Source organism: Arctopsyche grandis, chromosome 11 (genome assembly GCF_051622035.1).
Source record: "Arctopsyche grandis isolate Sample6627 chromosome 11, ASM5162203v2, whole genome shotgun sequence".
In the NCBI taxonomy this organism is placed as follows: Eukaryota; Metazoa; Arthropoda; class Insecta; order Trichoptera; family Hydropsychidae; genus Arctopsyche; species Arctopsyche grandis.
In genome coordinates, this window is record NC_135365.1 from 1747070 (window position 1) to 1767978 (window position 20909).

General features: G+C 37.7%; 5 protein-coding genes across 5 annotated transcripts in view; 2 read left to right on the forward strand and 3 right to left on the reverse strand.

Moving 5' to 3' along the window:
* LOC143919146 (uncharacterized) overlaps positions 1-20909 on the forward strand; it is a 1208594-nt gene that overhangs the window by 1060286 nt on the left and 127399 nt on the right. The window lies entirely within an intron of this gene.
* On the reverse strand, positions 2657-4389 carry LOC143918892 (uncharacterized). Its single transcript, XM_077440990.1, has 2 exons — positions 4100-4389; positions 2657-4019 (listed from the first exon to the last, which is right to left on the reverse strand). Exons 1-2 carry the CDS (start codon positions 4211-4213, stop codon positions 2985-2987), a joined length of 1149 nt encoding a protein of 382 aa, XP_077297116.1. The 5' UTR covers positions 4214-4389; the 3' UTR covers positions 2657-2984.
* Positions 9399-13505, reverse strand: LOC143919081 (uncharacterized). Its single transcript, XM_077441266.1, has 2 exons — positions 12098-13505; positions 9399-12018 (listed from the first exon to the last, which is right to left on the reverse strand). The coding sequence occupies exons 1-2, from the start codon at positions 12209-12211 to the stop codon at positions 10225-10227; spliced, it is 1908 nt and encodes a 635-aa protein (XP_077297392.1). The 5' UTR covers positions 12212-13505; the 3' UTR covers positions 9399-10224.
* Positions 12512-13515, forward strand: LOC143919151 (uncharacterized). Its single transcript, XM_077441348.1, has 2 exons — positions 12512-12648; positions 12721-13515. The coding sequence occupies exons 1-2, from the start codon at positions 12633-12635 to the stop codon at positions 13164-13166; spliced, it is 462 nt and encodes a 153-aa protein (XP_077297474.1). The 5' UTR covers positions 12512-12632; the 3' UTR covers positions 13167-13515.
* On the reverse strand, positions 15161-18496 carry LOC143919202 (uncharacterized). Its single transcript, XM_077441417.1, has 6 exons — positions 18195-18496; positions 16867-18114; positions 15719-15823; positions 15489-15631; positions 15356-15402; positions 15161-15303 (listed from the first exon to the last, which is right to left on the reverse strand). Exons 1-6 carry the CDS (start codon positions 18306-18308, stop codon positions 15161-15163), a joined length of 1800 nt encoding a protein of 599 aa, XP_077297543.1. The 5' UTR covers positions 18309-18496.

The following is a 20909-nucleotide window of genomic DNA, read 5'->3' on the forward strand; positions in this document are numbered from 1 at the left end:
ACGCAAATATCGGAAGGCAAAGATCAAAAATCGAAAGATCTTAAGTTGAAAGATCAAAAAAAAAAAGGGTGCATGGTAAACGATTCATACTCACTTAATTTGCGCGAGCAGGATACAACAGGAACAAGAGGAACAGGCTTTTCCTCCCGTATTAAGGTCTATACTATCCGCACTTGCACGACACCTGCAGGATACGGGTCGTGCTGGATAGGTATGAACAGACTTTTAATGTGCGCGCGCAGAATACGGGAGTAAAGGTCTGTTCTTCTTGTTCCTGTTGTATCCTGCTCGCGCAAATTAAGTGAGTATGTACCGCTTACCATGCACCCTTTTTTTTGATCTTTCGATTTTCGATCTTTGCCTTCCGATAATTGCGTTTTCGGTAATTTCACATTCCGGCCCGTGAGGTAGACCCAAAAATAGCATAGCACGGTCGATGATTACCCCTATTTCCCTCATCGAACTTGAGCTGTACAAATGACATAATCGCGTCCTGTTCGAACATGAAACCTCCGTTCGAACTAGGGCAAAGACACCTGTTCAGACTAATTGTCTTATGGTGCTTACGGACTAAACCAACGACGATTTTGGGCCCACTTTTTAACCAGCAGTAGCGTACAAAATATCGAAATAAAAATTAAATTTTAAAATTGAAATTAAATATCAAAATCAAGCTAAAGAGCGAGATTTGAGCTAAAATTAGATCATCGTTGATGTTTTGAATTACAACAATATTTTGAATTACGACGATACCGCATTTAAAACCAGAGAAATATTATAATTTCTCTGCGTACGAGCGAAAAAAATATTGTTAAAGTCGTCACGAGATGTTACTTTATTTCCACTTGGATGATCGATAAAAAAAAAACAATTCATAAAAAAACGCGGTGTCGGATGTCGGTGATTTGTCAAAGGGTTTTTTTTCTTTCGTCGAAATAAAATTAATAATCACACATTATCCGATAAATTTTACCTCTGAAATGATTTAATTACTTGATTTATTTCGACGAGAGAAACAATTGAAGAATAAAAAAATCCGTTTGATGTGACCGACAACACCCCGGGTTAGCTTCCATCTTTGGATCACCCATACTAATACATGATATATTCTCAGTAACTGCGCATTACAGGGAAGTAAAAATAATAATTCTTTGATTTTTTTTCGATCTTAGTGCGTATCTTCGTAAGTCAAAACAACTTCGACAAACAAAAGTCGAGGATTACCTATATGTGATTGTTGATGATCTAATTTTAGGTCAATCTCGAAAATTTATTTAAATTGTGCATGTTCTGTTTTAACTTTCAATATTTAATTTTAATTTTAATATAATGATTATAATTTTCTTTTGATACTTGAATTTAATTTTAATATAATAATAATAGTTTTAATTTTGATATTTAATTTCAATTTTTAAATTTAATTTTTATTTCGATATTTTGTACGCTACTGGTTTTTAAAGTTGGCCTGTGGGCCGTTCGTTGGCTTGGTGCGTACGCACCATTATGGGGTCTGGTTAGAGTTGTGAAGTATCTCATAACCAACCAAGAGCGACCAAGATTCCGCTCATTTTCAAGATGGACGTAGAAGCAAGTCGAAAAAGTCTTACTTACCGTTCAGTATTATCTATTGTAATTTATTAGGGTGTTTAACATCTATATTATTTCAAATATTAATTTTACACGACACAGGCATATCCTGTTCATTTAAAATAATATATATTCAATATGATACAATGAGTAAAGAACCTATTTAGAAAACATTTTTCAGAAGATTTATTGCAGCAGCACGTGTCGAAAGTCCTCCAAAACCGCTGTCTATTGTTAAATACACAAGGACACTGTTATTTACATTATCCATATAATTTGTGGACCACATTTTTTTTTTAATTTTCTCTAACTAATTGTATTTCGGCTCTTCTTCCTCGATCTCCAGCAAATTCCATTGTTATGTTGTTGTTATTTCAAATTAATGTTTATTGTACTCGATAGATTTAACGAGTTTAAAACATAGTACGTGCAATAAATGATATCTGAATCAAATTTTAGTACAATTACCTCATATATTGAGCAATTAATTGAGAAATTATCTCATAGATTGATCATGATCATGAAAAGGATGATTGAAATGACGAATTGAAATAAACATATATTATGCATAAATATAATTGCTTATGAATTAAATTGAGTTATAAACATTATGAACTTTCATAAGATCATTATGATTACAAATATTACAAATAATAAAATTTGTATTATACATATATCACAGCCGAAAAAAGGCAGATCCTGAATAGGCACAAATACTCATATCATTTAAATAAGCTCCTACACAAATTGATTAAAATACACAAAGTTAACGTAAATAAAAATAGAAAAAGCTGAAAATTAATTGGTGAATATAAGTATTTATCCTTGCAATTATACAAGTAGGTACATAGATTCAAAAGTTGAACAATTAACATAAATGATACAAAATATAAATTTAAAAATATAATATATATAAAAAACATTATGAAAAAAGTACAAAAACCAAATATAAATGAAATTAAATATTTGAGTCCATTATACATGTATAAAAATAGAACATGATTATTTTTCTATTCTGTGAATATACAGAGAGGTTTTTGACAGATATGGCAATTTAATAGTCATTTTTACTGTTCGATACGGGCAGATTGTAAAATATTTTTAATGTGTTGTGTTCGATAAATACATACATACATATATGTTATAATTTCATCAAATATTTAAAATATTAACTCAATATTTAAATAACTAGGGTTCATGGGGACTTTGCTTATAGCACCAGTAAGACAAAGTTAATGAATGGGTTTATACCTGTTTAAATAATCAATAAAAATAGTTTTTAATCGCTATAGCACACTCGTCGCGTTGGAGCAACCTGTTAGAATATGCAATAAAAGACTCGCAATGTGATATTTGTCAGACAATGAATGAATTAAACAAATGGAACATTAATAAGGTTATTTCTTACAATGAGTTCTTATATGTTTCGTGAGGGTATATTTTAGAGTATATGATTTTAAACAAGTATCACATTTGTGTGGTTTTATCCCAGTATGCAATATTTGATGTGCCTCAAGGTGATATTTACGAGAAAATGATTTTAAACACACTTCACATTTGTGTGGTTTTATCGCATTATGCATATTTTCTTGATGTGTCACGAGGCTATGTTTTTGAGTAAATGATTTTAAACAAATTTCACACTTGTAAGGCTTTTCCCCAGTGTGAGATTTTAAATGTAACACAAGATGATATTTTCGATAAAATGATTGAAAACAAATATCACATTTGTATGGTTTTATTCCGGTATGCAATCCTTTATGTACCTCGAGGTCGGATTTACGAGTAAATGATTTTAAACACACTTCGCATTTGTGTGGTTTTAACCCAGTATGCAAGTTTTCATGCGACACAAGGCTAGATTTTAGGGTAAATGATTTTAAACAAATTTCACACTTGAAAGGCTTTTCCCCTGTGTGAGATCTTAAATGTGACACAAGATTATATTTTCGAAGAAATGATAGTAAACAAATATTACATTTGTATGGTTTTATCCCAGTATGCAATTTTTGATGTAACTCGACGTGAGATTTACGAGAAAATGATTTCAAACACACTTCGCATTTGTGTGGTTTTATCCCAGTATGCAATTTTTTATGTAACACGAGGCTACATTTAGTAGTGTATGTTTTTAAACAAATGTCGCATTTGTACGGCTTTTCTCTAGTATGTAAAACAAGTTCAGATTCACTGGGAAATGGCTTTGAACAAATTTCACTACTCTTTCGGTGAATTGTCGGTAGTGAAGGCTCATCGTCCCATATTAAATCTTCCAACAAAACTTCTTCCGTCTTGATCTTCAGGCTATCATCTAACCTCGGTTGAGACGTTTCGTTGCTTCGAAAACAAGCCTTTCGAAAGCTGATCAACGATTCCAAATTGGTCTTACACGAAAGACACACCGTGTCCGGCAACCCGTCGCCTCTTTTAACCTGCAGGTGAAAAAGTAGGATTAAGAGAACAGTTAACCAATTGGGTGCACAATAATTGTAACCTGTAAAGAGCAACTGACATAAATTTGAAAGCAGGTCCGAATACGTTTCACCAAACGCTCTGGATGAGGACCGCCGAAGATGGAGACGGAAGACTCGGCCGGAGCTGATCCAAGACAAAGTCTGCACTCCATCCTCTCCGAATCCAACTCTGAAGCTTGTTATATTTTCGAATGAATTAGGTGCTAGTTACATATTAGATGTCCTCCTTTTTGAAACCTTATCCTCCTCACAAATTGTGTTCTCCTCTAGAGAAATTTGTCCTGCATGCAATGAAATTTAGTAAATCGGAAAAGTACACGTTTGACATAAGGCGGGAGTGTTGCCAGTACGAAACGGTTCTCTGATTATTGCTCACAAAACGCTCGCTGATTTGTACAAACCTCCTTTACGTTTTTATTCTAGTTTATTTTGCATTCATATATCTTATGTGTCATTCTTGAGAGTATATATTTTCGATCTGTTTTGTGTCGTTTGACGTTTTGGACGTACATACATATATTATAATGTTATGTGGGTGGGAAAAGCTTTTAATGATTGGCATTTCTATCCAAAAAATATAAATGATGAATACATATGCATAAGCATTTGCTCTACTTGGCGAAATTGGATAAATTGGTTTGGAATTCTTGAAGGAAATACGCGTTTTATTTTCGGCAAAAGCGTTTCTTCCGACATCCATTATAGAAACAATTTATTTGCACTGCTTTTTAAATTAAAATTTGTTCATTTTATATTTTTACGACTGTCTGCGGACACTGCTGGATTATTTAATTTTAAAATTTCAAAGTTGTTTCAGTGAACGAGTTAAGGTCTGTTCATACCTATCTAACACGACCCGTATCCTGCAGGTATCATGTAAGTGCGGATAGTAATCTTTGGTACATTCTGAATTTTTTCGACTTCCCATTAACAAACACAAATATTTTGTTAAAATTAAATACTTGTAGGAATCTCGTCATCGTCATCGTCATCGAAACATTCGAGAATATTCCACAACAACAAACCACATTCCTTGCAGAACTCACCACACGTAAACAACACGTGCACTTCTTGGAATCAATCGCCAGTTCCTTCGAGAATGTTCCACCCCTCACACTCGAGCGGAACAACACCAGACGAAGCACACCTGCAGCCATTATATTAAACTCAAGCGGAACGGTGCCAAATCCAACTCAAGTGGAACGGTGCCAAATCCTTCGAGAATGTTCCACCCCTCACACTCGAGCGGAACGAAACCAAGACGAAGCACACCTGCAGCCATTATATTAAACTCAAGCGGAACGCCCCTACCAGTCGAGCGGAACCAAAACGGTCGAAACACGCCGCCACCATTAAACTACATCGAGCGGAACGGCGCCAATCGTTCCAGAAAATTCTACCCCTCGACAAAAGCAAATTCCTCGCTTACGCATCAACAACCACCACCATCGGTCAGGTGATTCCAGAAACACTATAAAAGGAGGTACAACCCAAACAACGCCAGTCGACCCATAGCAGCAAGCGTCGACACACAGCAGCAGACCAGAGACCTTCTGAACATAGCCGAACAACGAGCCAGCAACACACTGCCGCATCCAGAGATCTTCTGAACATAGCTGAATGCCGAGCCAGCGACACTCTACCATATCCAGAGACCGCTGAACAACATACTTTTGCCCAAATATAATACCTTTGTACAACCATAGGCAAACAATAAAACTTTATAAAACAAGCACAACAGTGTTTCGTTAGGCCGGGATACGGTTAACACACATGTACCCCGCCTACATACTTATCATTGCTAATCCTAATAGACGTTGTTGTGACATAGTTGATCTTAAGTAATTTTTAAACTTCTGTACGAGCGCTCCGTAGTGGCTAGTTACCGGAAGCGTGAGGAAAAGGACGATTGAAATGACGAATTTAAATAAACATATGTAGGCGGGGTAGCGATGTGTTGACCGTATCCCGGCCTAACGAAACACTGTTGTGCTGGTTTTATAAAGTTTTATTGTTTGCCTATGGTTGTACAAAGGTATGGTATTTGTGGGCAAAAGTATGTCGTTCAGCGGTCTCTGGATATGGTAGAGTGTCGCTGGCTCGGCATTCAGCTATGTTCAGAAGGTCTCTGGATGCGGCAGTGTGTTGCTGGCTCGTTGTTCGGCTATGTTCGGAAGGTCTCTGGATACGGCAGTGTGTTGCTGGCTCGTCCGGCTGGTTGATCTTCCAAGTCCGCGTAGTGTAGTGGTGGCTGGTCAGGAGCTGTATGTCGACGCTTGCTGCTGTGGGTCGACTGGCGTTGTTTGGGTTGTACCTCCTTTTATAGTGTTTCTGGAATCGCCTGACCGATGGTGGTGGTTTGTTGATGCGTAAGAAAGGAATGCACTTTTGTCGAGGCGTAGAATTTTCTGGAACGATTGATGGAAGTGGTTGTTGATGCGTACGAGCATTTAGTTGTTGATGCGTACGAAAGGAATTTGCTTTTGTCGAGGCGTAGAATTTTCTGGAATGCTTGGCGCTGTTCCGCTCGATGTATTTTAATGGTGGCGGCGTGTTTCGACCGTTTTGGTTCCACTCGACTGGTAGGGGCGTTCCGCTTGAGTTTAATATAATGACTGCAGGTGTACGACGTCTGGTTTTCGGGAATGTAGTTTGTTGTTGCGGAATATTCTCGAATGTTTCGATGACGATGACGACGACGAGATTCCTACACATATATTATTGCTTATGAATTAAATTGAGTTATAAACATTATGAACTTTCATAAGGTTGTGGCGGCTCGCTTATACGACATGGTCGAGTTTGGTTGCCTTCCTGCGAGTGGGAACCAACTCGGCTGGGTTCGGAGAGCTACTACTCACTCTGTCTTCAGCTGTCATATAATAAACACGTGCATTAACATGCCAGTCGTCTCATTCGTTCATCCTCCATAAGGTCATTATTATTACAAATAATAAAATTTGTATTATTATATATCACAGCTGTAAAAAGGCAGATCCTGAATACGCACAAATACTCATATCATTTAAATAAGCTCCTACACAAATTGATTAAAATACACTTAAGCCGGGTAAAAACACTATTAAGTAATAAATAGAAAGATAATTTAATAAAGTAATAAGCCGAGCAAATGTCGTAAATATGATCGCGACATGCTCTCTGAAATATCGACGATATCCTCCCAAGGCACTCCGATGGGTACTGCCGGAATTATGGAGGGGCGTGTGGCTCGCCAAAGATTTCAGATTACGGCCTTGGAAAACAAGAAATAGCGTTGGAACACGCTGTATTTGATAGCTCCATCAAATACCGTGATAGATACCTCTAGTGTTAACGCTGCCTTTGCGTGTGAAGGGTGACGACGTGCGACCGTCTAGACTCTAGAGCAAGCGAGTACTCTGTTAGCGGTTCACATGCGACTAATAATCACCGAACCCTATAAACGACTCGCAATTTCAATCAAAACACCATGGAGACTATGCTAGGGTTGAGAAGTATCTTCGTAACCAGTCACCATATAATTTAGACAGAGTCGTCGGTAGGGATCTGACGTATCCAGTGGTTGAAACACGGCTATATGTTTGAATAAATTATTTTTATTTCAGTGTTGTACGAATGCCAGGGGTTCTCAATCGAGTGCCACCTGATGTCATGATGTGTAGATAGCTCGGTGGTAGATCGTCGGCGAGGCTGGTCTTCCTTCGTCCTCTTTGGTCTGGTCTCTGCTTCTGGCTGCTCTGCTCTCGTACCGTGTGAGTGTGATACGGGACATTGCCGGTTGATTATAAACCAATGAAACAGGTCGTAAATCTGATCATAATGATTATATTTACACGTTAAGTATACATAGAGCAAACAGGGGGGGGGGGAGTAAACAAAGAACCATGCGTGTTTGAGGTTATGTACTATCCACGCGTGTCTGAGTTGTCTGCCTTCGGGACGAAGACAGACCAGGCATCCTCTGGTGCACACCGGACGGATACTGGAGCTGGTCTCCAAGTATCGTCAAACCTCACCAGTCTCGAACTGGTGATTCGGTGGCGAGGACGCAAGCCGCGTAAACACAAAGTTTACGCGACGGCAGTTGGAGCGGAAGTGAGTGGGCTCGCCGCTCTCAGGGCGGCCAGCACAGACAAACATAGGTCTCGTGGGTCGTAAGGCCACGAAAACCGACCATCAGACAATTGGTCCGAACAAGTGTTGTTATACGTACGAGTATTTGGTTGGTTATGGTTGATGTAGTGGCTTTGTTGAAGGAGTTCTCGAGGCAGCTATGTTGAGGATGTTCTTGAAGCGGCTGGATTAGGATATGTGCGAGAGGTTTCGTAGGCAGGGTCGTTGGTTGCTCTTCCAGGTTTAGCGTGGTAGGGCGGTTGCCGGCTGACTGACTGTCGAATCCACACAGTCACACGTTCTGCTTGATTTGTTCTTAGTACCCTTTGTTCTCCGGTGTCTTGGCGTCATTTGTTTTTGCAGTTACTAGTTGACCTCAATGTTTGAGCGTGGGATACAGTTCAGTTTGGTCGGGATAAGGTTGGTATGTGAAATGTTCTCAGCGTCTGGATGGCGCTGTTTTGCTTGATCAGTTTTTAGTACCAGGGACATCATTTTGGGCGGGAAATCGACCCCCCCTAAAGTTAGGAATAGCGTGAATTTACAAAATAGTATGAATTTATTAATAAATTAAATACTATGTATCTGTGAATACCACGTTTCTTTCTTAAGTTACTTTTGGGTAGCTTGATGGCCAATAAAATAATTGCTGCACTAAGCTACTATGAAAACAAAAGGTTTTATGATGAAGTATATTTTATTTTTTGAATGGTATGCCTAAGGTCAAATTCTTAGAAATTGTTCGTCCCATGGAGCGCATCGTTAGAAAGGTCCGCCTTACTTAATTTTATCTCAAAAACAGATATGTAACGTATATTTTTCCGAAAGTTCGTGTTTATTGTTTGTTTCAAGAAAGGTTTAAAATTAATATTTTACTAAATCGATTCAATGCGAAATGATTTTATATCTCGTATTTTTATTTGTGGACGTCCAATCTCTCACATTGAAAGAGATGGATTTAGTCTTTATGCGTGAGTAGTGTGAATTTAGAAAATAGTATGAATTTAACGATAAATGAAATACTGTGTATCCATGAATGCTACCTTTATTAATTGTTACTTTTAGGTAGCTTCGTGGCCAATTTAATAATCGCTACAATAAGCTACATTAAGTTATTTTTAATAAGTTTCAACTTCTGAACGAGCGCTCCATAGTGGCTACAGTTACCGAAAGCGTCAGGAACCAGATGATTGAAATGACGAATTTAAATAAACAAATTGTAAATAAATATATATTATGCATCAATATAATTACTTATGAATTGAATTGAGTTATAAACATTATGAACTTTCATAAGGTCATTATTATTACAAATAATAAAATTTGTATTATACATATATCACAGCCGTAAAAATGCAGATCCTGAATACGCACAAATACTCATATCATTTAAATAACCTCCTACATTAATTGGTTAATATAAGTATTTATTCTTGCAATTATACAAGTAGGTACATAGATTCAAAAGTTGCACAATTTACATAAATGATACAAAATATAAATTTAAAAAGTTAATATATATAAAAAAACATTATGAAAAAAGTACAAAAACCAAATATCAATAAAATTGAATATTTGAGTCCATTATACATATGTATATAAAAATAGAACATGATTATTTTTCTATTCTGTGAATATACATAGAGGTTTTTGACAGATATGGAAATTTTTACCGAGTAATTTTTACTGTTGGATACGGGCAGATTATTCGGTAAAATATTTTTTTATGTGTTGTGTTCGATAAATACATACATACATATATGTTATAATAATTTCATCAAATATCTAATATATGAACTCAATATTTACTATATTTATATAATTAGGGTTCATGGGGACTTTGCTTATAGCACCAGTAAGACAAAGTTAATGAATGGGTTTATACCTGTTTAAATAATCAATAAGAAATAGTTTTTAATCTCTATAGCACAATCGTCGCGTTGGAGCAACCTGTTAGAATGTGCATGATTGATTGAATAAATAATAAAAGCCTCGCAATGTAATATTTATCAGACAATGAATGAATTAAGCAAATGGAACATTCATAAGGTTATTTCTTACAATGAGTTCTTATATGTTTCGTGAGGGTATATTTTAGAGTATATGATTTTAAACAAGTATCACATTTGTGTGGTTTTATCCCAGTATGCAATATTTGATGTGCCTCAAGGTGATATTTACGAGAAAATGATTTTAAACACACTTCACATTTGTGTGGTTTTATCGCATTATGCATATTTTCTTGATGTGTCACGAGGCTATGTTTTTGAGTAAATGATTTTAAACAAATTTCACACTTGTAAGGCTTTTCCCCAGTGTGAGATTTTAAATGTAACACAAGATGATATTTTCGATAAAATGATTGAAAACAAATATCACATTTGTATGGTTTTATTCCAGTATGCAATCCTTTATGTACCTCGAGGTCGGATTTACGAGTAAATGATTTTAAACACACTTCGCATTTGTGTGGTTTTAACCCAGTATGCAAGTTTTCATGCGACACAAGGCTAGATTTTAGGGTAAATGATTTTAAACAAATTTCACACTTGAAAGGCTTTTCCCCAGTGTGAGATCTTAAATGTGACACAACACTATATTTTCGAGTAAATGATTGTAAACAAATATCACATTTGTATGGTTTTATCCCAGTATGCAACTTTCCATGTGACACGAGGCTAGATTTTTGAATAAATGTTTTTAAACAAATGTCACACTTGTAAGCCTTTTCCCCAGTGTGAGATTTTAAATGTGACACAAGATTAAATTTTCGCATAAATGATAGTAAACAAATATCACATTTGTATGGTTTTATCCCAGTATGCAAGTTTGCATGTGACACGAGGCTAGATTTTTGAATAAATAATTTTAAACAAATTTCACACTTATAAGGCTTTTCCCCCGTGTGAGATCTTAGATGTACCATAAGATGAGATTTTTGAGTAAATGATTTTAAACAAATTTCACACTTGTAAGGCTTTTCCCCAGTGTGATATCTTAAATGTGACACAAGATTAGATTTTCGAGTAAATGATTGTAAACAAATATCACATTTGTTCGGTTTTATCCCAGTATGCAATTTTTTATGTACCTCGATGTCAGATTTACGATAAAATGATTTTGAACACAGTTCACATTTGTGTGGTTTTATCCCAGTATGCAAGTTTTCATGTGACACGAGGCTTGATTTTAGAGTAAATGATTTTAAACAAATGTCACACTTGTAAGGCTTTTCCCCAGTGTGAGATCTTAAATGTGACAAAAGAGTATATTTTCGAGAAAATGATTTTAAACACACTTCGCATTTGTGTGGTTTCATCGCATTAAGCTTGTTTTCTTCATGTGTCACGAGGCTAGATTTTTGAGGAAATGATTTTAAACAAATTTCACCCTTGTAAGGCTTTTCGCCAGTGTGAGATCTTAAATGTGACACAAGACTATATTTTCGAGTAAATGATTGTAAACAAATATCACATTTGTATGGTTTTATCCCAGTATGCAATTTTACATGTGACACGAGGCTAGATTTATGGGTAAATGTTTTTAAACATATGTTGCATTCGTACGGCTTTTCTCTAGTATGTAAAACAAGTTCAGATTCACTGGGAAATGGCTTTGAACAAATTTCACTACTCTTTCGGTGAATTGTCGGTAGTGAAGGCTCATCGTCCCATATTAAATCTTCCAACAAAACTTCTTCAGTCTTGATCTTCAGGCTATCATCTAACCTCAGTTGAGACGTTTCGTTGCTTCGAAAACAAGCCTTTCGAAAGCTGATTAACGATTCCAAATTGGTCTTACACGAAAGACACACCGTGTCCGGCAACCCGTCGCCTCTTTTAACCTGCAGGTGAAAAGTAGGATTAAGAGAACAGTTAACCAATTGGGTGCACAATAATTGTAACCTGTAAAGAGCAACTGACATAAATTTGAAAGCAGGTCCGAATACGTTTCACCAAACGCTCTGGATGAGGACCACCGAAGATGGAGACGGAAGACTCGGCCGGAGCTGATCCAAGACAAAGTCTGCACTCCATCCTCTCCGAATCCAACTCTGAAGCTTGTTATATTTTCGAATGAATTTGGTGCTAGTTACATATCAGATGTCCTCCTTTTTGAAACCTTATCCTCCTCACAAATTGTGTTCTCCTCTAGAGAAAGTTGTCCTGCATGTCCTGCATGCAATGAAATTGAGTAAATTGGAAAAGTACACCTTTGACACAAGGCGGGAGTGTTGCCAGTATGAAACGGAGTTGTGATTACGGCCACGAGGGCTTTTGGTTCGAACGGTTACCTGACAACTCGTTCACATATTTTCCGTAAACCGGTCTGTTATCAGTGAACAGACGGTCTGTGAAAGAGATGGCTGCATACATAATGGCAGAGTAAACGAGATCATGGTGAACAGACGGGAACACCTATAATGTACATACAGTATACTCTCGATTATCCGGGCTAATGCTGGGGATGAAGGGTACGGATAATTGAAAAACTCGGATAATCCGAATCGTCAAATTTTGACTTGGTTTCCAATATAATATTGTAGGAATCTCGTCGTCGTCATCGTCATCGAAACCTTCGAGAATATTCCGCAAAAACAAAATACATCGAGCGGAACAGCGCCAAGCATTCCAGAAAATACTACGCCTCGACGAAAGCAAATTCCTCTTGTACGCATCAACAACTAAATGCTCGTACGACCACTTCCATCAAGCATTCCAGAAAATACTACGCCTCGACGAAAGCAAATTCCTCTTGTACGCATCAACAACTAAATGCTCGTACGACCACTTCCATCAAGCATTCCAGAAAATTCTACGCCTCGACAAAAGTGCATTCCTCTCGTACGCATCAACAACTAAATGCTCGTACGCATCAATAACCACTTCCATCAAGCGTTCCAGAAAATTCTACGCCTCGACAAAAGTACATTCCTTTCTTACGCATCAACAAACCACCACCATCGGTCAGGCGATTCCAGAAACACTATAAAAGGAGGTACAACCCAAACAACCCCAGTCGACCCACAGCAGCAAGCGCCGACACACAGCAATAGAGAGTCGACATCCAGCTCCTGACCAGCCACCACTTCACTACGCGGACTTGGAAGATCAACCAGCCGACCGAGCCAGCAACCCACTGCCGTATCCAGAGACTTGCCGAACATAGCCGAATGCCGAGCCAGCGACACTCTACCGTATCCAGAGACTAGCCGGACATAGCCGAATGCCGAGCCAGCGACACTCTACCACATCCAGAGACCTCTGAACGACATACTTTTACCAACAATTAACCATACTTGTGTATACGCGTTACTACCAAATAAATACCACATTCAACATATAGTTGTATTAATACCGAACACAGACGAATCTGTCTACAATACATGGCGGACTGGTGGTGAAGAAGACCTTCACAATAAGACTAGTTCCCATAATATCATATTTATATTCTTCTTGTACACATATTGTCACTCTCATTTTCTCTCTGCAAATATTCTCGAAATTCAATTCAGAATTTATCAGCAATTGAAAATAATTAAACATAGATACGTATGTTGCGAAAAAATCTGCTCTGAATACACGCACTTGTTATGTACTTCTTCAATGATCAAAAGCGACTGAAAGAATTAACGCAATAGTAAAAGACATTTAAAAAGGGAGTGAATAACATTTCTGTTGACATTATTTGTTTCTAATAATTCGCGTGTTTCCGGTCCCAATCAATCGGTGCGTCTCATAATCATATAAGAAAAAAAAATTATTTAAAAAAATTTATTATTATTTTTAAGCGGATAATCGAGAATATACTGTATAATGATAATGCTTAACACATCGAAACTACAATGACGGAAAAAACTCGTATCAACGTGCGAAGCTCATATGTCTAGTCGATAATAATAAAAATTTCGTAAATAAAAAGTATTTGCGACTAATTTTTTTGTGTGACCAGTTATCACGTGACCAATTTTTCGGTGTGACTAGTTTTCTCGTGACCAATTTTTGGGTGTGACGAGTGACGACGTGTGACCGATTTAGAGCGACCGGTTCACATATTTTATTTTTATTTTATTTATTTTTTTTTTTTTATTTTATTAATTGAAAAATCAACAGACAGGATGTACAGAGATAGGTATAAAAAAAACAAAAAGTAAATAAATAATATATGTAACATCCGAGTCCAATAATAGATTTTTACAAAAATGAAAAAGATAAATATAAGGAAAACAAATTAAAAAGTAAAGAATAAAGGCATGACAAAATATGTAGTACATTGCATAATTAAAATATAGTATTAAAATATTTGGAAAAGGTTATAAGATAGAATATAAGAAGAAATTGAAATTTACAAATATAAAAAACAAATGAAAAAGGTAAATACAAAATAAACAAATGAAAAGGAAAAGAATGAAAGCTATAATATGATTAAATAGCACATTACATAACTAAACTAAAGTGTAAAAATAATGGAAATATTGGAAAAATAGAATAGAAGAAAAAATGAATCAATCGGTCAAGATTCTCTTGATGTTAGACCTGAATTGATGTAGGGAAATACCAAACAGATCAACCTCATTCAGCTCTCCGTTAAACATACGATAAACGCGCTGCAGATAAAAATATTTTTGGGAATTAGTATTGAAAGGATCAAGTGAAAAGAGTGCAACGCGTCTAGAGTATCGAACTGGGATTCTGAAATTAACCTTATTCAGTAAATCAGAACAATCAAGGAAACCATTTATGAGCTTAAAGAAGAATATAGCATCAGAATGTCGTCGCCTGACAGAAAGATTGTTAAAAGAAAGGATTTTTAAAATGTCGGAAACAGTAGAATGGGTATAGGTAGGAAAAAGGTAGCGTAAGGATTTAATAAATTTAAGTTGAACTTTCTCAATACAATTAATATGGGATAAATAAAAAGGTGACCAGATAATTGAGGCAAATTCAAGGTACATATGACTAGTAGTCCGTTTACCCAAAAAACACTTAAATCCGTATAACGGAACATCTGGCAGCCGAAAAGTCCTTCAAACTAACGAGAACTCCGAGTGTCAAATATTTCGTATTCGCGATTTTCATGGTAAAAATTGTCTGTTGGGCGATCGCACTGTGCGTAATAATCCAATTACCTATGAAACGATTGATTAAAAAGTATATGTACACTATCCGATCTTAACTAACCGATAGTCGGATAGTGTATGTTCGGCCTTAGCTTGCAATATTTTTTTCTGAATTGTAATCGTAAGTGAAACTTTAAGAGGTTTGTAAAAAGATACAACTGGCAGCATTGCTGTAGGAAAATAGCACAACTTACGAAACTAGGTCGACGATATCACTTATTTGTACAAATGGCATCATCGCGTCCTGTTCGAACACGAAAGTTAGCCTTGGCCGAAGTACCTCCGTTCGAACTAGGGTAAAGACACCTGTTAAGACTAATTGTCTTATGGGGTCTGGCTAGAGTTGTGAAGTATCTCATAACCAGCCACCATGTTGTTTTGAGACAGAAATATTTATAAAAATTTATTTATTCAAATATACAACCGAGTTTCCACCACTGGACACATCAGATCCCTGCCGACGAATCTGTCTCAAAATAACACGGTGACTGATTACGAGATATTTCCCAACTGTAGCCAGTCCCCATACCTACATTTCTTATATTGATCTAGATTTTTAATTTAATATAAACTTACAATATTTTCTTAGCCACAAAAATAGAAAATGCCAATTCAGAGACAAACATGATAAAGAATTTCCTTTCATTCCAGACGTGGATGAAAAAAAATATAATTTAAAAGTGAATTGCACTGTCTGTTTAGTGGAATTTAGTGTAAAAGTAGGTGGCAGATCCAGCATAACGAAACACAATTCTTCAAACAAACATCAAAGTGTTTTGACATCGTTATCATTATCCCAGAAAGTAACAGAATTTTTAACAAGTACATAGTTTGGAGATAACGAAAAGAACTTGGCAATTGCGGAAGGTATGACTACTTACCACACTGCAATGCATTGTATATAATAAAAAATTTCATTGCGCAAGAACCAAGGGAGAAACAATCATATGCTAAGTTTTTAAAACTTTTACGCAAGAGAATCTGAAAAAAAGATTTAGATAAGGCAAAATTTGTTGCGCTTCCCCATTTATTTATTTTATTTATTTATATATTATCTTAGCTATCAAGCTAATTTAAAAAATACATCTTAATTATTTTTAAATAAATAATAAATTAAATAATTTTTAATCTTTATAGCACACTCGTCGTGTTGGAGTAACCAGATAGAACAGTGGTTCTTAACCTGGCTCGATCGAATCCCAGGGGTTCGGTGAGTCATTTTTAGGGGTTCAGTGGAGGTCAAGACACACACCCGACTCATATGATTCGGGTGCCAATTAAGAAGGGTTCGGTGAATGCGCATATGAAACCGGTGGGGGTCAGTACCTCCAACGAGGTTAATAACCATTGCGTTAGAATGTGCATGATTGATTGAATAAATAGTAAAAGCCTCGCAATGTAATATTTATCAGACAATGAATGAATTAAACAAATGGAACAATCATAAAGTTATTTCTTACAATGGGTTCTTATATGTTTCATGAGGATATAATTTAGAGTAAATGATTTTAAACAAATTTTACACTAGTAAGGCTTTTCCCCAGTGTGAGATCTTAAATGTGACACAAGTACATCTCTGCGAGTAAACGATTTTGAACAAACGTCACATTTATGTGGTTTAATCCCAGTATGTTTCTTTTTATGGAAGGTGAGGCTAGATTTTCGAGTATATGATTTTAAACAAATTTCACACTTGTAAGGCTTTTCCCCAGTGTGAGATCTTAAATGTGACACAAGACTATATTTTCGAGTAAATGATTGTAAACAAATATCACATTCGTATGGTTTTATCCCAGTATGCAATTTTTTATGTGCCTCGATGTCAGATTTTCGAAAAAATGATTTTGAACACAATTCGCATTTGTGTGGTTTTATCCCAGTATGCAAGTTTTCATGCGACACAAGGCTAAATCTTAGGGTAAATGATTTTAAACAAATTTCACACTTGTGTGGTTTTATCCCAGTATGCAATATTTTATGTGCCTCGAGGTGAGATTGACGAGAAAATGATTTTGAACACACTTCGCATTTGTGTGGTTTTATCCCAGTATGCAAGTTTTCATGCGACACAAGGCTAGATTTTTGAGTAAATGATTTTAAACAAATGTCACACTTGTAAGGCTTTTCCCCAGTGTGATATCTTAAATGTGACACAAGACTATATTTTCGAATAAATGATTGTAAACAAATATCACATTTGTGTGGTTTTATCCCAGTATGCAATAGTTTATGTGCCTCGAGGTGAGTTTTACGGGAAAATGATTTTAAACACACTTCGCATTTGTGTGGTTTCATCGCATTATGCATGTTTTCTTCATGTGTCACGAGGCTAGATTTTTGAGGAAATGATTTTAAACAAATTTCACCCTTGTTAGGCTTTTCCCCAGTGTGAGATCTTAAATGTGACACAAGACTATATTTTCGAGTAAATGATTGTAAACAAATATCACATTTGTATGGTTTTATCTCAGTATGCAATTTTACATGTGACACGAGGCTAGATTTATGGGTAAATGTTTTTAAACATATGTTGCATTCGTACGGCTTTTCTCTAGTATGTAAAACAAGTTCAGATTCACTGGGAAATGGCTTTGAACAAATTTCACTACTCTTTCGGTGAATTGTCGGTAGTGAAGGCTCATCGTCCCATATTAAATCTCCCAACAAAACTTCTTCCGTCTTGATCTTCAGGCTATCATCTAACCTCAGTTGAGACGTTTCGTTGCTTCGAAAACAAGCCTTTCGAAAGCTGATCAACGATTCCAAATTGGTCTTACACGAAAGACACACCGTGTCCGGCAACCCGTCGCCTCTTTTAACCTGCAGGTGAAAAAGTAGGATTAAGAGAACAGTTAACCAATTGGGTGCACAATAATTGTAACCTGTAAAGAGCAACTGACATAAATTTGAAAGCAGGTCCGAATACGTTTCACCAAACGCTCTGGATGAGGACCGCCGAAGATGGAGACGGAAGACTCGGCCGGAGCTGATCCAAGACAAAGTCTGCACTCCATCCTCTCCGAATCCAACTCTGAAGCTTGTTATATTTTCGAATGAATTTGGTGCTAGTTACATATCAGATGTCCTCCTTTTTGAAACCTTATCCTCCTCACAAATTGTGTTCTCCTCTAGAGAAAGTTGTCCTGCATGTCCTGCATGCAATGAAATTGAGTAAATCGGAAAAGTACACATTTGACACAAGGCGGGAGTGTTGCCAGTATGAAACGGAGTTGTGATTACGGCCACGAGGGCTTTTGGTTCGAACCCCTGGTAAACGGACTACTAGTCAAATGTGAACCTGTCACAGGATAACTCGTCGCTCTAGATCGGTCACTCGTGATCATCCGTCACGCTTAAACTGGTCACGAGAAAACTAGTCACACGCTAAAACTGGTCACGATAAAACTGGTCGCACGCTAAAACTGGTCACACGCTGAAACTGGTCACGAGGAAACTGGTCACACGCTGAAACTGGTCACGAGAAAACTGGTCACACCCAAAAATTTAAAATCGGTCACACAAACAAAAATATTCTCAAATACTTTTTATTTACGAAATTTTCGCGAGGAGTTCGCGGGCATCTGTCAGCTCATCTGACGCTCTCTAGCAACGCCGAGAAGGTTGGCAATCGCTTTTTTTACATTCATTTCACTTTGACAGTTCGAATATCAGATCAAAGTTTAATCTTAATTCACCGCGGTAAATGTACTATGAGGAGGGAGGAGGGAGGTCTATGAAAACACTGATTGTGCTAGTAAGAGGATCCTTTATTTATGTTCACTTGTTACAATAGTAATTATATGTACAAAAAGATGGTCGTTTTCGTTTCTCAGCCTTTTTTTGTGCGTCACCGACGCCCCGGAGCCTTCGCCCCCAGCGGCGCCGACGCCTCTGGGGCCCCCAGCGACCCGATGCCTCCGGCTCCCAGGGACCTTCGCCCCCAGCGCCCCAGATGCCTCCGGCACCCCGGGGCCTTCGCTCCCAGCGCCTCCGTCGCGCCGGGGCGTTCGGCACCAGTGCCGCTGACGCCTCCGGCGCCCGGAGCATAAAAATTAAAAATATGAAAAAAAAAAAAAACAAAAATGAAAAATATGAAAAAATATGAAAAAAGCTGAAAAAAACTGTAAAAAATGAAAAACTGAAAAAAATGAAAAATATCAAAAAAATGAAAAATATGGAAAAAATTAAAAAAAAAAATTGTTCCCCATACTGGTTGATGGTTGATCGTCCGTCACATGCAAATATACAAATATATATATTTAGCGACAGTCCGTTTTTATATATAGTATATTTATATTCTTCTTGTACATATTATCACTCTCATTTTCTTCAAAAATTGCAAATTTTCTCTTTGCAAATATTCTCTTAATTCAATTCAGAATTCATCAGCAATTGAAAATAATTAAACATAGTGTAAGACAGGGAAGGTATGTTGACCGTATCTCGGTCTAACGAAACACGTGTTGTGTAGTTTGAAAGAGGATCGTTTATTTTCGTTCAATTTGGTACAATGGTTATTGTATGCACGAAGAGGTTTCTTCGGAGAAGTGATCTGTATGAACTCCAGAGGCTCACTCTGCCGGTGGAGGTTGTTGCGTTGCTTTATAAACGTTTTGGGTTGAAGTGTGTCGTGTGCACATCTTTTGTTCTTGGTACTCGGGCAGACCTATTTATGCTGCGAGCGTGGTTTTATGGGTTCACTAGCTGTATTACCCGGCTTCGCTCAGTATTTATAATATAAACCGCTTAAACATGACTAAGCAAATAGTAAATATTTAATTAAAAAAAAAAAAAAAATTAAAAAAAAGTTTTTAAATTTAAAAAAAAAATAAAAAAAAATCAAAAAAAATCAAATAAAAATCAAAAATTTATTTTTTGCCTTCTAGGGCTTCGCCCTCGGCACCCCCCTGAGCCTTTGCCTTCTAGGGCTTCGCCCCTCCACGCCCCCATGATTGAATGCCGTCTAGGGCTTCGCCCCCATGATCAGTTGCCTTTAAGGGCTTCGCCCCTCCGCGCCTCCATGATTAAATGCCGTCTAGGGCTTCGCCCCCCTTAGTTAATGCCTTTTAGGGCTTCACCCCTCCGCGCCCCGATGATCAAATGCCGTCTAGGGCTTCGCCCCCATGATCAGTTGCCGTTTAGGGCTTCGCCTCATAAGGCTGCGCCCCCTTCGGGGCCCCATGGGGCTGTGCCCCCTTTGGGGCCCCATGCGGCTGAGCTACATAAGGCGGCACCCCATAAGGCTGCGCCCCATAAGGCAGCGCCCCATAAGGCTGCGCCCCATAAGGCAGCGCCCCATAAGACTGCGCCACATAAGGCTGCGCCCCATAAAGCTGCGCCCCCTTCGGGGCCCCATGGGGCTGCGCCCCATGAGGCTGCGTCCCCTTGCGCCCCCTTCGGGGCCCCATGCGGCTGAGCTCCATAAGGCGGCGCCCCATAAGGCAGCGCCCCATAAGGCTGCGCCCTATAAGGCTGCGCCCGATAAGGCTGCACCCCATAAGGCTGCGCCCCATAAAGCTGCGCCCCCTTCGGGGCCCCATGGGGCTGCGCCCCATGAGGCTGCGTCCCCTTGCGCCCCCTTCGGGGCCCCACGCGGCTGAGCTCCATAAGGCGGC

What these genes read in the sequence shown, in the direction of transcription:
- LOC143919202 (XM_077441417.1), bottom strand. Translation starts at nt 18,308, where the DNA reads ATGGAGTGCAGACTTTGTCTTGGATCAGCTCCGGCCGAGTCTTCCGTC. An exon ending in TGTCCAGTGGTGGAAACTCG is followed by an intron (nt 15,632 to 15,718) that starts GTTGTATATTTG and finishes TCACAACTCTAG; the next exon opens with CCAGACCCCATAAGACAATT. An exon ending in GATATCGTCGACCTAGTTTC is followed by an intron (nt 15,403 to 15,488) that starts GTAAGTTGTGCT and finishes ATTACAATTCAG; the next exon opens with AAAAAAATATTGCAAGCTAA.
- LOC143918892 (XM_077440990.1), bottom strand. Translation starts at nt 4,213, where the DNA reads ATGGAGTGCAGACTTTGTCTTGGATCAGCTCCGGCCGAGTCTTCCGTC. An exon ending in GGACCTGCTTTCAAATTTAT is followed by an intron (nt 4,020 to 4,099) that starts GTCAGTTGCTCT and finishes TTTCACCTGCAG; the next exon opens with GTTAAAAGAGGCGACGGGTT.
- LOC143919081 (XM_077441266.1), bottom strand. Translation starts at nt 12,211, where the DNA reads ATGGAGTGCAGACTTTGTCTTGGATCAGCTCCGGCCGAGTCTTCCGTC. An exon ending in GGACCTGCTTTCAAATTTAT is followed by an intron (nt 12,019 to 12,097) that starts GTCAGTTGCTCT and finishes TTTCACCTGCAG; the next exon opens with GTTAAAAGAGGCGACGGGTT.